Source organism: Caretta caretta, chromosome 1 (genome assembly GCF_965140235.1).
Source record: "Caretta caretta isolate rCarCar2 chromosome 1, rCarCar1.hap1, whole genome shotgun sequence".
Lineage (NCBI taxonomy): Eukaryota > Metazoa > Chordata > Testudines > Cheloniidae > Caretta > Caretta caretta.
Window position 1 is genome coordinate 123204436 of NC_134206.1, and position 15923 is coordinate 123220358.

At 39.0% G+C, this 15923-nt stretch overlaps 1 protein-coding gene across 1 annotated transcript in view; it reads right to left on the bottom strand.

Annotated features, from left to right (window-relative positions):
* OCA2 (OCA2 melanosomal transmembrane protein) overlaps window positions 1-15923 on the bottom strand; it is a 291900-nt gene that overhangs the window by 135287 nt on the left and 140690 nt on the right. The window contains exons 15-17 of the mRNA XM_048858880.2: window positions 5967-6114; window positions 4062-4119; window positions 2330-2438 (exon numbers count right to left, since the gene is read on the bottom strand). Of these exons, the coding sequence (XP_048714837.1) occupies window positions 2330-2438; window positions 4062-4119; window positions 5967-6114 (315 nt within the window). The remainder of the gene's footprint in view (window positions 1-2329; window positions 2439-4061; window positions 4120-5966; window positions 6115-15923) is intronic.

Below are 15923 nucleotides of genomic sequence, written 5' to 3' on the forward strand. Positions count from 1 at the left end.
TCTAGGGTATGGTGGGGGGGCTTCCCCGCCACCAGTTTCTGAACCCCTCTCACTGCCTCCTATGCATGTGTGCCAGGGTCTGGTGGGTCCCCAGCCCATCTACAGGGGTTGGACACCACCTCCCTATCTCTCTTCATGTGAGTCAATTCAGGGACTGGTGGGGGGTGCCTATTGGGATGGTTTGAGGTCCCCTCCCTGCTGCAGGATCTGGGGAAGTCCTGCCCATGTGGGTGGGGAGCTAGCACTGGTATGTCTCTTCAAACTCAGAATTTCCCCCTCCCCCAGCTTATGTGACCTCTCAGTGGGGTATGACGCTGTATCATGAGTCCCTTTGGGTAAGCACAACAGTTCCAGCTCCACAGGACTGCTGAGAACACTCCCTCTGCAGCACAGGCGCTGAAAAATCAAAGAGGCTCTGAGCTGTAAAGGCTGTCCCTTTCCCTTCCTATCTCTGACTGACCCTATGAGGCTCTAGAGAAGAAGTGGTTGGAGTATCTGAGAGATGCCAGCAGAGACTGGAGAAGAGAAGCAATGTGGAAACTGCCAAACCCCTGCCTCCGATTTGGAAAGACTCCCTACCTTGTGGGAATAGAGAAGGGTGCTTTTTAAGAGATCTGTCTGACTTCACTTCATGTTCTCTTCATTCAGCTGCCCACCTCGAGTGCCTGTTTTCTGCCTCACTAAGACTACTGTCAGGTACTCTGCATGGGACTATACCTTAACTAAGCAAGAATTTAAACCAACTACGGCTTTGTAAGAGTATCTTGACAGGAGTATATGCCACAGCGCCTCCCTGTTGATTTCCGGGCGCAGTTTAAAATGTTTGCTTTACCTCTGTCTGTGTGCCATACTTCCACAGGTGAGGTCAGCAGAGGTGCTTGAGCTAAAGCTCTACTGGTATACATGAGAAAGGGCTTCTGAGCAAGTGTTCTTTGTGAAGGCCTCACAACTTTGGAATTCACTCTCCCACAGCTTCCATTGCCTTAGGCTATGTCTACACTCTGCACCTTACAATGGTGCAGCTAGGCTGCTACAGTTGCGCTGTTGTAAGGTACACAGTGTAGCCACTCTTTGTCACAGGAAGAGAACTCTCCAGGCAACCAAAAAAACCCACCCCCAATGAGGGTCGGTAGCTTCATCACTGGGAGAGCATCTCCTGCCAACAAAGGGCTTTTCGTCATTAAAACTTTTTTCGTTCGGGGTGTTTTTTCATACTCCTGAACAACAAAAGTTTTAACAATGAAACATAGCCTTAGTCTGAAATAGGCCGAATCTGAAAACCTTCAAGTCATGCTGTAAACCTTATCTTACCACCCCGACAGATAAAAATGGGGAGTTTGGGGACAGAAAAATGTGAGAGGGGGGAAATAATGGAGAGGGAGGGGGATTTAATCTTCTGAGTTATCTGGTTTGCTGGTGGTGAGTAATTATAAGGGGAGCAGATAGCAAACTCTATATGTATGTTGCCCAACACTTTCCAGTACAAAGGATTCTTGTGACCTTTTCTATGAGAAGCTCTCACAGCTCCATTGTTCGCAGCAGGCCTTTGAAAATCGGACCAGGAAAATACCTTTTCTTTGAACCATCAAATTCCATTTAGCTTTTGCTCAATTACAAACTGTTAAATCTGATGAAGTGAGCTGTAGCTCACGAAAGCTTATGCTCAAATACATTTGTTAGTCTCTAAGATGCCACAAGTACTCCTTTTCTTTTTGCGGATATAGACTAACACGGCTGCTACTCTGAAACCTGTTAAATACACAGGTACCTCTCAGTGGTACTTCTTATTTTGAGGGACATTACCCATTTTAGTCCCCACATTCCATACAAATTTGATGTCTCATTGATGAAAATCATTGACATTGATAATGAAGAATCAGAGAACTGAAGATATACAAAGAGATATTTATACTGAAGGAATGGCTCCCAGAACATTTTAATTTTCCTGCAGGAATGATTTTTTCTCTCATGTTTGGTTTTTGTCATACATAGTACCTCAGCTCTTGGCAGGTTCAGAGGCATGCACACAGGCACCAAGGGAACCCAACCCACCTTTGACCCCTCTGATATGGATCTCCTCTCTGGTAAAAGGAAGGCAGGTCAGAAAATGGAAGTCACCAGCATACCTGTCACTACTGATTTAATTGGGACATGCCTGGGTTTTGAGAACTTAATCTGGGAAACTTCTGGTCTGATCAGTGTCATGGGACTCTGTGAGAGAGATATGTATAGTATAGAAGAAAAGGACCTTGTGAAGAGATCCAAACTCAAATGTCTCCTTTTCGTTACTAAGTCTATCAGTATGATAAAGCAGAGAAATCAGACTCACCAAGATCTAGATGAATGCCTGGAACAAATGAATTGAGAAAGAACATCAGGATAACAAATCCCAACACAGTCAGGCATTTGATGAGAAGTATTTTGTCTGTTATTCTGTGCTGTAGGTAGGAAAAACATCCAGCAACTATGTTACAGAAGAAACTATTTATTATACTATACACACTTTCAATCAAACATGCATTTGTAAGGCATAAATCTCTTACTGTAAAGGAAGGTGATACAGGAAGAGAAAAGTAAAAATCTTAAGTTAGGAAAAAGATTCTCTTGGGGAAAAAAAGAAAATTCTGGAGAAACAATGCTATTTTAGACAACAAAAATCTTCTGACATTAGCTACAACTTCTAAATTTGTTTCGTATGTAATTGATAATAAAGGAAGGCAATTTTTAAACATTTTAATCATCATATTGTATGTTAGGTAAGTGATTACAATTTAGCAGAGGCAACTGTAGATTTAAGGTCCTTGACACAAATGTGAATAGCAGGAATCTGCAGATCATGACTGCTCAAAATGTTCATATTTGTTCAGCTACCCGTTTTAACTTTATTGTAATGGGAACAGCAACACTGAAATGCAATTTCCATTATAATCAGGGCTCAATGCAGTCTGTGATTCCATGGCACAGAAATAAATTAACCCCTTGCTATTGAATTCTGCTCCAAAATCTTAGAACCTAATCCACAGGTTCTACTCTTCCCTTTTATTTATCATTCTAGTCTCTACTTTCTACCAAATTCCTGCTCTCTCCTTTCCTGGCCTCTCTTTTTCCCCAGGATCCATATTCTTATCACCAGTCCCCATCTTCTCCCCCATTCCTCTCTAGTTTCCTTTTTTAGTCCCAGTCTTCTCTATTTTCTTCTGGTTCCTCTTTCTAGTCTCACTTGCTCCACCTAGATTCTGCCCCCCCCCCCCGATTCCTCTGTATAATCCCCACCTTCTCCCACTCTCTGTCCTGGTATTCCCCTCTCTAGTCACCATTTTCTTCACACACACACACCCGGTTAAGACGATTTAAAAATCTGATCATACTTTATACAAGGTTCTTTTAATAAGAGGTTGATTAGACTGTAGCTCTTTGAAACAGGAGCTGTGTTTGTACTGCGCATAGTGCTGCTGGCCCTGGTCCCTGACTGGTGTTCTTAGGTGCTATTGCAGCACCAAAAAAAAATATGGATATAAATATGTTAATGACATAAATATTATATTATAGATGGTATTAAGGATATCAGTAGAAGATGTTCTCTATAGCTACAAGCCATGATATAAGCAACCTGTTGAACTGTTGGAATCTATAACAATGGATTAGCAATTTATTAAATCATCAATTAATCATGTATTAACACTTTATAACAGTATAAAGTGTGACCAAAAACCATCATTAAGTAAATTTAAGGTTGCAGAAACATATCGGGCAGTTGGCGGGGGGGAGTGGGGGGAGTGTGTGTGTGTGTGTATATATATATATACACACACACACACATAAAGTACATTATAGTTAAAACAAAAAAATAAGAAACTGGAAATTCAAACTTAAGGTTAAACTTAAAAGAAACCTTAACATCTGAATGTGCTACCTTAACGCTGTCCCATTCAGAAGCCAGCCCACCAGCTTTTCTTCCCTGCATGGAGAGTATTTGATAGGTGCACTGAATTGGTTCCTGCTTTTTCTGCTAGGATATACTTCAGTTCTTCTGAAACTTAGTATAACTGCCATTTATTTACCTTTTTTTGGAGCTCCTGAATATTTGTTTCCCAGTTTTTATCTTCTTGTGAAATTTGTCTGAAAGAAAAGGACCCATGCCCTTTAATTATGAAATTAGAATTCTGCCACAATCTTAATATAGTATCGGAAAAGGTCCTCTTTATTACAACTAGCTCCTCTCACATTTAGACCATCCTCTTACTTATATAAGCAATGCACTCTAAGTATGAAACCATGGCCTTATTACAACCAATAGCAAAACTCCCATTAACTTCAATGGGAACAAGGATTTCATCTTAAAAGCCCAGTCCTGCAATGCAATCCATTAGCACATTAGACCTTATGATTATGAAACGTCCCACTGATTTCAAAGGAACCCTGCACCATTTTAGGTTTGAATTAGCAAACTTCACTGCAGGACTGAGGCTAAAGACTGTAGTTAGTTCCTGCACCAGTTCTGGAAGTTGACATGCACCATTTTGAGATAAAACAATGGTCATGTGATAGCATCAACACACACATACACACACTTACTTTGATAGAGATATATCATTTGCATTTTATAATGAAGTTTTTAAAATCTGGATTACTTCATTGAGTTATCAGTATAGTCAGCTCTTCTAGCATTCCCTGGAGTTCAGGAGCTGTGCTATTAACAGTAATGGATTACATATTGCTGCATTATGGTGAAGGAATCCTGACTTCCAGCATCAACTAGGTAGTTTATATGCACCCCTCAGAAGTGCTCTCTTTGGTAAATCATAATTTCTTATAATATTTTATTTCCTTTTTTAAAAAAAATTGCCTGATTTTGATCATTTAACATGAACCTGCCAGACTATTCAATATGTACAATGGCAGCATAAACATCATATGATGTAAACAAAAACACTTTCGGTTACTGAAAGAATTTTTAAAATTCAATTTACATTTCCCTTTTCATGCCCTTTATTTAATTATCTACACTGCACTCAGCTTGGACAATGAAAATTAATAAAGTCAGTTTCACTTTTGTTTAGAGTCAATTTCACTATCAGGTTGTTTGTGCTGTACTACTTAGGTTTCAAATTCTAAAGAGCAACTTTTAAATGACTAGCAGTGATTTTCATTGGAATTAAAAAAATTGGATTAACATTTTGTTGGACTTAGGTTTTATTAAAGCTTTTCCCACCCTCAGCACAACATTTAAATTGTGGGTCATATTTAAATTGATAGTGCTTTCTTAAAATGTTAATAATAAATAATTTTATACATGAGTGGGATGTCTTCCAAAGTCTCATCCTCATTGAAGAGCACTTTAATATTTTATTTTTAAAAATTATTTAGCAGCATGCCACACTGTATGTTCTGAAGGACACTGTTGAATGGAAAAGGGTCACAAACTTACTTTTTATGCTGTCAAATGAAAACTACCTGATGTTTCTAGACCCTGAAGTTCAGGGGCATGTTACCATATATTTTGCAGCCTCGAAAAGCCAATTCTGTCTCCTTACATTTATCAAACACCTTTTAGCTACTTACTTGGTCTTTAATCATCATTGGGAAGGGTGCTGGGTAGAAGGGGCAGCACCTCTTCTCCAATTCCCACATGATGCTCAGAAGGTGGCATGGAATCCAGGTCTGGTCCCAATGGAGAACACACTAATCTTCACTCTCTGAGCTGTGCATAAGATTACTAAAGTAAAATCCTGGCCTCAGTGTCATTGACTTCAGTGGGGCTAGATTTCACTCCAAATCTTACACACAGCTAGCAAAGCACTGATACAACAAAATCTGCAGCCCCATGCTAAAAACAGCAAAGTTCCATAAATTGCCATCCCCAGTAAATTGTCCTCCATTCCGCCAGACTGTGGATTTCACAAGTCCCCCAAAAATCTGTGCCTTGACAAAACTAAATTAAAGTGATGAGTTTGTGCAGACTATACCTATGGAACGTTTTGAGTTTTTTCCTCAGCAAGATCTCCAGAGTCAGAACTTTCTGCATTAAGAGGCATTTCACAGCAGTTTCTTCTCTGCTGGCAGGATTGATGCGTTGTGCTGTCAGTCTCCAAACATGGATCTCGTGTTTCAGTTCTAAGAAGAAATAGGATTCTTTAGCTTAAAAAGTGATATAAAATGCATATTAAATCAGACCACTAAAACAAAACAAAAAATGGAAATATACACTGTGTGTCTTGCACTCCAAAGTTAAAAACCACTAAAATGGAAGCAGCACAGAGCTAGTGATCTTCAAAACTATTACTGAAAGTTTGCTTTGGTGTGGAGGAAAAAATAATGGTAAATAAAGAGGAAAAACATTTTAAAAAATTTAATTAAACAAACCCCAGATTCGGTTTCCAAAGAACAAATTGTTCCCTCCAATACTAACGAGTGGTTCCCATTGACTGACGAAGGAACCGAGCATACATATCCAAGGACAAACTCTGGGTCTAAAATCAAACAATTTGTCCATCTGTTTTTAACCTATACAAAATTAACTGTATCCTATGGTAGTGCTAACAGAGTGCTAGCCACTTTATAGAAATATATGAAGGTAAACACCCCGGGACAAGGAGAATGGACAAATATAAATCAAGGAAGGTGAATGGAGCGTAATGAAAAGCATGAAGTTGTACAAGAATTAGCAAAAACAATGCTAGCTCCATGATTTGTTGGGATTCTTTTCACTTATTTTATTTTCATATTAAAACATTGTTAATTATATAAAATAAATATTTTAATTATCCACTGTGGTGGAATTTTAGCATTGCGTTTGAGAACATTGTGTAATGACATTAAACCACTTCCCAGGATGCCAGACTTCTGAGATGCTTGTTCCATAGGCACTGAGGCAGTTGGGAATCCTAGGGTTCAAAGTAAGCCACCTAACACATTTCTAAACAGAACATCCTTGTCCACACTCAGGCCAAAATAATATTTAATCTGGTGTTCGTCAAAATGTGGCCTTGTCATGTTTTCTAACACAGTTGTGTTTTTTTCCCCCCAGAAGACACAAGGCCTTGGAGCCTGACATCAAGGTGGAAAACTGTATGCTTCTGCTCAGCTAGAGTGGTAGAATGTTTGTATTAGGAAAGAACCTTGTATTTCCTAGAAGAATCCTAAGAAAGTATGAGCAGAATCTTTAGATACACAGATAATATCTAATACCACTTAGAAGGAACTTTTTTCCCAAGTTGCCCATTTAAGCAAATTGCCAAGGGTTCATTGCTGCCCAATTCCAGATCACTCATATAGCCAGAGAACTTTAGTGTGGGAAGAGAGAGGCATGTGAAACTCTTTGTGCTGCTTATTTATAATTATTTATTGCTAAATTATGAATAAGCATTTATTTCATTTACTAAGAGTTATCCTTCAGAATGTCCTGAAAATAAATATTTCCTTATATACTGAAGGAGGGGGTAACATTAGTTCTATTGGTTGTTGTTGTGATTACTTTGCTCATATTATTTAGTAACAGTAGCATATCTATTTAGGCCCCCTACCTTTGTGACCAATTATTCGCAGTTATGAGATTATAAATCATGCAGCTATAGGCTTAACAAGGATTCACACTTGATGAAACATTATAATTTTACATAACTGATGCAAACAAAGATCCACATACAGCAATTGACTTACATTTTGAATAGCTCCATAAATGTGTTTTGCAGATGCATAAATGATTATCTTTCCCCAGAGTTTACAATTTAAGGGCTTGCCTATATGAACTGTTAGTAAATGGCAACCTGGGTGTAAATCTCCCCCCTCAATAGCCTGCTGTGCACTATCTGTATGAACCCTGCTACCGTGCACTAAAAGCTCCCTATTGCACTTTGATCTGCTCCCATTTCAATGCAAATATCTAAAAAAAAAAAAAAAAAAAGTGGAGTCTCATTTCCTTGTAGGCTTCTTCGTTTTCTTTCATCACTCTGATTTTGTCTCTAAAAATGTTGCTTTGTGATCCCTGCATGGTGAAGGGAAAACTTTAAGTGATCCTAGATGCGGTCTCAATCTAAATGAGATAATCTTTTACATTGAATCATAGAATCATAGAATATAAGGGTTGGAAGGGACCCCAGAAGGTCATCTAGTCCAACCCCCTGCTCGAAGCAGGACCAAATCCCAGTTAAATCATCCCAGCCAGGGCTTTGTCAAGCCTGACCTTAAAAACCTCTAAGGAAGGAGATTCTACCACCTCCCTAGGTAACGCATTCCAGTGTTTCACCACCCTCTTAGTGAAAAAGTTTTTCCTAATATCCAATCTAAACCTCCCCCACTGCAACTTGAATTTAAGTACATGATGTGTGAGAGATGCCAAGAAGGTTCTATCACGTTGGGATTTCTCTTGAGACCTCAACCTCTTGATTCCCCAGAACTCACCACTCAGGTTTCTTGACTGGCAAACACAAAGACTAGACAGCACTGATCAGACTCACGGGTAGGGGCTAGGTACAGGACATATCACAAATCCAAAGAGTCCAAGTGTTAATTACTTTCTGTACAAGTTTGATCCAATATTGATGCATGCATCTTCCATCCTACATTATATCATGCACTTTGTGAGTGGTCAGGTTATTTTCAGGTGCAATCCCTGTACATAGCATGCTTTGTTCTCATGCCACACATACACAGCATATTTTCTTAATTTCCTCCGAGTCTGCTTATCCTCCTTCCACATATTCTTAGCCATTGCTGCTGACACTATTATTTCTTGCACCTGTTTTTATACAGCTTATCTCTTTCCTTGTCCTTCCCTATTGGGGCCCCAAAACAATTATTTTTACAACTTATCTTTTCCCTTCTCCTTGATTACTGGAGCCCACTCACACCAAGGTAGACCTATGTCTCCCTCTTCTTATTCATGTATCCTCACACCCAATTATCATGGCTTTGTGCCTGGTCTTCCAGCACCTCTGCTCAGTGAGAGAGTATTTTATTGTCTTTTGCAGGGGCAGACACTTGTGGAGCATGATAATGCAGTTTACCATTTTGCTTTTTGGTAGTCTCAGTTGCAACACCCTGTTCAATCACATCCATTCAGCCCCCCAGGGGCCAGTCTTCCTACTATGGTTATTGTTACTGGAAGATGGTTAAATCTTTTATCAAATTTCCTTCAGCCAAAGTAAAAAGTTGTTCCCTAGTAGCTTTTTCATTGTGGGAAATTCTGTCTTTGCTTTTTATAAGACACCTATCATCATCATATTGATATACCAAACACAATTGAAGAGCAGAAGTCTTAAGTCAAAAACATGTTTTCCTTTCTCGTCTTTCCTCGGCAAGATAATGTGACTTATACTATATGTTACTATTCTGTATGTGAAGTGCTGTGTGCAAAATACCCATTGTAATGTGCAACAAAGTTTCAAAATAAGAGACATAAAGTCACTTGTGCAGGAAAATGAAAATGTTGTAGAATTTATTCCTTTAATGTAATTAACTCTCTAGAAAAAAGAAAAGGAGTACTTGTGGCATCTTAGAGACTAACCAATTTGAGCATAAGCTTTCGTGAGCTACAGCTCACTTCATCGGATGTAGCTCACGAAAGCTTATGCTCAAATAAATTGGTTAGTCTCTAAGGTGCCACAAGTACTCCTTTTCTTTTTGCGAATACAGACTAACACGGCTGTTACTCTGAAATCTGCCCTTAACTCTCTAGATAACCTCCATTCCAAATTGTGGAAGAAAACAGTCTTCACGCTGAGTTTGTCAGCAACAAGTCAGAGGCAATTTATTCATGCAATTGCAGGGAAGACAGCAATTGGACAGCGTGTCTGTCCTTAGGCAAATCTTCAAAGTACAAACAATATAAAGTAATAGTTATACCCTTTTGTTACATATAGCTGTATCCTGTTTATACATTTTTCTTCCCATTATCTTAGTCAACATTGCATTCCATTCTTATCTTAAAGCAAGGTCCCTTGTAGTCTTCCCATCCGCCTCGCACAAACCCCACTTCTACAAATCTCGCATTATTAGGGTTAAGGTTGGCCTGTTTCTTGCTCTGTCTCTTAACCAAACTAAAATAACTACACACAAATCCTCTTTTCCCATTCACACTTCCATGATCCCCCCTTTTGTGCTTCCAGCACAACTATCCTTCTTAAACCTCCATTTTCATCAAACCTTGTATTTCTGACTCCAAATCAAATGAATTAGCCCCATAAGCTTTGGTTGGATGTAATGATAATGCATGGTTAGAATGGACATGAAAGGTATTTTTGTTATTACTTTTTTTTACAGCAACAATATATTTCTAATCTACACAAAAGCAATAAAAGCATTAACATCCCCATTGTAATAATATGATGAGGTTGTTTTGCAACCTTAGTTACATAACACAATATATCATAATTAGTACATAAAGTAGACACTCCATAGACTGTATATGGAAAGCATATTTTTTTAATTTGATATATATTTTGAAACACATGGATTTGACCTTGCAATTCAGAGATTTTCTGAACCTCTGGTAGGAGGGAGAGTAGGTTTTGGAATTGGTCGGGTATTAAGGTGGTCCAATTAAAAGGTACTTGAAACTAAGGTCTAATTGTAGGACTCTATCCGCTTAGGGTTAGTTTCAACAACAAACGTCTGTGGAATTTAGTTAATTTGGGGATTTAAATTAGTGTGGTCATTTAGAACGAGGGACAGTTGAGTAGCGTGGGTTTATCTTTTTCTTCTCGCCACCTACAGAATCCACTAGCTCATTATTACTTGCCTCAAGTAGGAAAGGTTGAACATTTTCCACCAAATAGGGTTTTTGATTCATTTAAACTATTTTAAACTAAGCACTTACACTGCTTTTAAGTTGAAAAAACAAATACCCCAAAACTAAAAAAAATCAATTAAAAAATGCCAGCATCATGCCTCATGGGAGTTACTACATTGTGCACTGTGGGCAGGGACTCCCAGGACGCATTGCAGTGGTTCAGTAGGAGAGGAGACTGTGGTGCATCCGATGAGATGTAGCACAGTCAGACAGCCCAGCCCATAGAGGAGAATGAGAGGCATGCAACTCCCATGAGGCACTGCAGTAGTATTTCGGAGGTGGTTAATGAGGAAGATTGGCCAAATGTTTTTAATTTTTAGAAAATTTCCACTGAAAAATATAGTTTCCATCCAGTTCTAGTCTCAAGTAGATGATTCATCAAACATATGGGGTCCATAGGGCCAATCTGTGCTAGCTCCTTCATTTCCTTTAAATCCTCCCTTCATTCAACACATTGAACACTGAAAAAAGAAATATTTACAAGTGAAATCCTGGTCCCACTGAGGTTTGTCATTGACGTCAGTGGGGCCAGGATTTCACCCCACATTTTAAAAAAGTTGTATTTAGTTTTTAAAAAATGCAAATTTGTGTTCTCTTCCTGAGATCCTGTTACTCACATTCAGAACGATTCCCTCTTTCAGCATACCATTCACTCCTCCACTAACAATGGTAACATCAAAGAACATCGTCTTGCAAACTCAATGTAATTAATTCTCAAAATCCTAAGTGACCGGCTCTGTTAATTGAATACACTCAGGAAAGCATGACCATCCATGATGAGATGACAATTGTCAATTTATGATAATTTTTAACCTGCAAGTGCACTACACTTCTGGAAGCCTAGGTGGATCAGGTAATATCTTTCACTGGACCAACTTCTCTTGGTGAAAGACAGTCAAGACAGTCAGCAGTGATGGGCTGTGGCTAATAAAGTGCAAACCATATTCCTAGGAGTACAATTTTCTCCTCATAGTATTGCAGTCTAACTTTTTTCACTAAATATATTTTTTCCTAGCTAAGATTTTAGAGCAAAGGTAATTTTATCAATATATTCATTGAACAAGAAAAAAACAGCACCATTGATTTTTATAGCTTCACATAACACTTACAACTTTTATAGGGCTTAGTTCTTAGATGTGCTTTACAATTATTAACTAATTTGTCCTTGTGAAGTAGATAGTTCCCTGGACTGGAATGCAGAGAAGTTGGCAGGCCCGGGTTCCCCTAATAAGCATTAATCCCCATAAAGCATTATCCCCCAAATAAGCATTATCCCCATTTTACAGATGAGGAAACTGAGGCAAAGAAGTGCTGCTCAAGGTCTCAGAGGGAATCAGTGTCAGCTGGGATTAAAACTCAGTAGTTCCTGGTTCCCACCAAGGTATTCTAAATACCAGACCAAGCTTCCCAACAATACCAAATAAGTTTAAGGTCTTGATCTTGCAATCATTTATGATTATGCTTATCTTTATTCACATGACTAGCCCCATTGAACTCCTGCAACCCTGAGCATCCGTATATTCACATCCTACACATTATTGTAATAATCTTTGCACAAAACATGCCTTGTGAGGTATCATTTGAAACTAATCATTTACTGATCATTAACATCCTTGCATGATGTAAATATATGGTGGGTATTAAGAGTTATGGATATATGCTAGAATTCTGACTGAAGTGTGTTTAAACCAGGCATGTCAAGGGAAGCTCATAAACGCTGATCCATGCCTCCATGTGGGAACTGAATATAGGTGAGAAACCTGCTTAGGCAAAGATCTTTCACTTAGGAAGACAAGAGAAAACAGCAGCTTGTGCTTCTGTGGAAGGTTCTGACTGAAAGTCATTCATGGCTGGGAAGAAGATTGGTGAGAGAAACTATCATGAACAAAGCCTGTATCTTGCTAGATTATGTTTTCAATTTAAGCAGAACATAGCATCCAGCAGTACAGATGGTCAGGATTTTTTTTTCCTACAATGAACAATATCATTAGAATGTGGGAGTTTTCCCCAGCAAGATCCACAATTGCTAGCTGGGTGAGGGGTTTCAGTAAAACACTGCCAGCCTGCTATGGCATTTTACATGAAAGAATAAAGTTTAAGACGCCTATAACAGACAACAAAGTTTGCTATAAGTATAGCAGTAAAAATGGAGGAAATTAAACACAGTTCTGTATTTTACATAACATTCAAACATAGGTGAGAGATATACAGTGAACTAAAATGGACTAATTATACTTAAACCACAAGGCAAGATGTTAATGTCTCTGAAACAGGAATTCAGTATAATGACAACTTCAGTGACCCATTAAAAAATCTCAGTCAAGATTGGTTATTAATTAATTAGAATACAGTTATCCTAACTATACATTTTGTTAGAGAAAGAGCAGTCTTGTGGTTAAGACACTGAACATCAAATCAGAAGATGTTGGTTCAGTTCCCAGTTCTGCCACAAACTTTCTAGATGACCTCAGGCAAGTTATTTCGATGGCTAACTCCCATGGAAGTCAATAGGAGAAGAATGCCTAAATCCCTCTGAAAAACTGGACCATAATCTTCATTTTTCCATTGTTTACAGGTGGGAATAATAATTGCTTCTTTATCGCTTGCTTATTTAGATTATATGCTGTTTTGGAAAGTGACGTAGGATATGTATGTACAGCACCTAATCCAGTAGGGCTTCCACTTCTGTTAGAGACTCTAGACTCTACCCTAATAGAAGCTTTATTATTACTAATACATTTTGACTACTTCTTTTGCTAATTATCACTTTCCTAACATTATTACTATTACTTTATCAACTTCAGAATCAGAGAAGGTTCCAAAACAAATTGCCACCATTCACTCAACTAAACTCCCAATGATCTATTTTAGTTTCAGAGAAAATTAGATCTGCTTTGAAATCTATCAAAATAATTCCAGTATACTCACAATCAAGAGACTTTTAACTCAGCCTATCTTCAAAATCAAGTTAATTATTTTTTTAATTACAGTACAAATGGGTATTTTGGCAACTGTTGTGAGAAAAAGAAATTGCTGTGCAATTCATTATCCTCTTTTCATCACTGGATATATAATTTCCTGCAGTAACATTTTTTTAACTTAATAAATAACTACTAAGGTCTGTGATGGGGTGTCCACCACACAGGACTGGAAGGGGTGAAGGTGGCCAGGTAGGCCTATTAACTCCATAGACTGCAGCTGGAGGGAGAGCCAGGGACCAGGGAATGGATTGCAAGCTGGTTCAGCTGGGTAGGAACAGGTGGGACCTATAAAGCCAGGAAGCTGCAACAGACAGGGGCTGCCATTGGGAAAGGGCAGTCACCCTCTGGGAAGAGGACGTAGGGGTTTGGAGCTGGTACACCCAGAGCAAGGAGGGAAACAAGAAGTTATAGGAAGCATTCCAAGGAAGGAGCAGTGATGGCTGGGAGAGGAAAGCCAAAAACTTGTGTAGGGTCCCTGGACTGGAATGCAGAGAAGTTGGCAGGCCCGGGTTCCCCTACCAGCCACCGAGGGCATGGCATAGACGGGTGGGGTAGTGAACAGGAAGGCTGCCTGCCCAACAGAAAATTGAAGGACTGTATCCTGGAAGAGGAGGAGGTATGCTGAGTGACGTAGCTGGAAGGCAGAGTCATGAAGGGGACGCTGGGGTTCTAGAGAGTGAGAGAGGGGCTATAGACCACAGTGAGAGATGAGGGGACAGCATACAACCACAGGAAGGGGCATCACCTTGAGAGCTAATCCCCACAGTGACCAGGAGGAGGCACCAGACAAGGTAAGTGGTGTGACCCATCAAAAGGTCATATTAATACAAGCAAAGAATGCAACAAACTATCTAAACCTGACAGAGCCAAAGTTTTATTAAGAAATGAAGAATCATGAAGAAAGTGCAGCTTCAAAATGACTTCAGCTATAACCCAACAGATAAGTATTTCATCCAATGCTTTTAATCTAGCAACATAAAAACCTAATAATGAAGGCACTGAAGATACAGAGTATGTTATAGCAATCAATTTAAGATATAATGGTAAATCATTAAATTCAGCTATATTTTGTTAAATAAAGTAGGCAAGGATAAATCAAAATCAGAAGAGATATTTGTTAAATAGAAGAATTGCCGGAGTGAAAACTCATTATAGCAATGGTATACGCTGTAGTTTTAAAATCTAGATAACTATTCAATCTGAACTGCTGTCTAAAACTGAGAGACTACGTGAGTGAGGTAATATCTTTTATTGGACCAACTTCAAAGTCAGAAGTTCTCAGAATGACTGCAAACCTCAGAGCAATCAGAATAAAATGCAAACTCTGATTCTCTGACATAGCCTTCTGTGATGTTCCGCTGGGGTTCCCAGAATTGTGAGTTACTGTGTCACCCCTCTCAGCTTCAGCAAGTGAGAATTTTGCTCCTGTTAAACAAACATGACTCCTTGACACACCAGCTTGTCTGCCTTGCCAGCAAACTCTTCGGAACTCTGCCAGTCCAAACCTTGCCTTGAAGGTAACAAACAGTGAACACCAACTCCCAAGATGTCTCCCTGCAGTGTCCAGTCCTCTAACTGAACATTTACAGAAGTTAAGTTTGTTGCTCCTTTAAATAGGCAATTCACTGCAGCCCATTAATTTAACTGGGGTTTGACAAATTCTTATTTCAATCACAGCACTGGATTGGTTTATAATAAAAGTAAAACAAGTTTAACAAAAAGGCATAGGATTAAGTGATACTAAGTTTAAGGAATAAAGATAGAAAAGGTTACAAGCAAACAGAAGTAAAAACATGCTAATAAAACTTAACTTCAGCAAGTTACAATCTTTGCTGAAGCAGGTTTCTCATCTAAACTCAGTTCCCAGAGACTTCAACTCCTTTTGTCGAAGGATCCAACATTCCGTGATTTCAAGAGCTCTGGCCCCTTAATCCCCGCAAGTGATGGATACCAAAATGGCTCTCTGCTTCTGTTTGTATCTCCCAAAGTTCAGTGACCCTGTTACAAGGGGCAGGCAGGCTTCCTGCTGTTCCTCCCTTCTTGACGACTTCCCATCGCCCTGCTGATTCATATGTAAATGAGGCTTACACTGTTTTGATTTTATAATCCTTAATTTACATTGTAGATCCATAGTTAGAACTACCATCCCTACT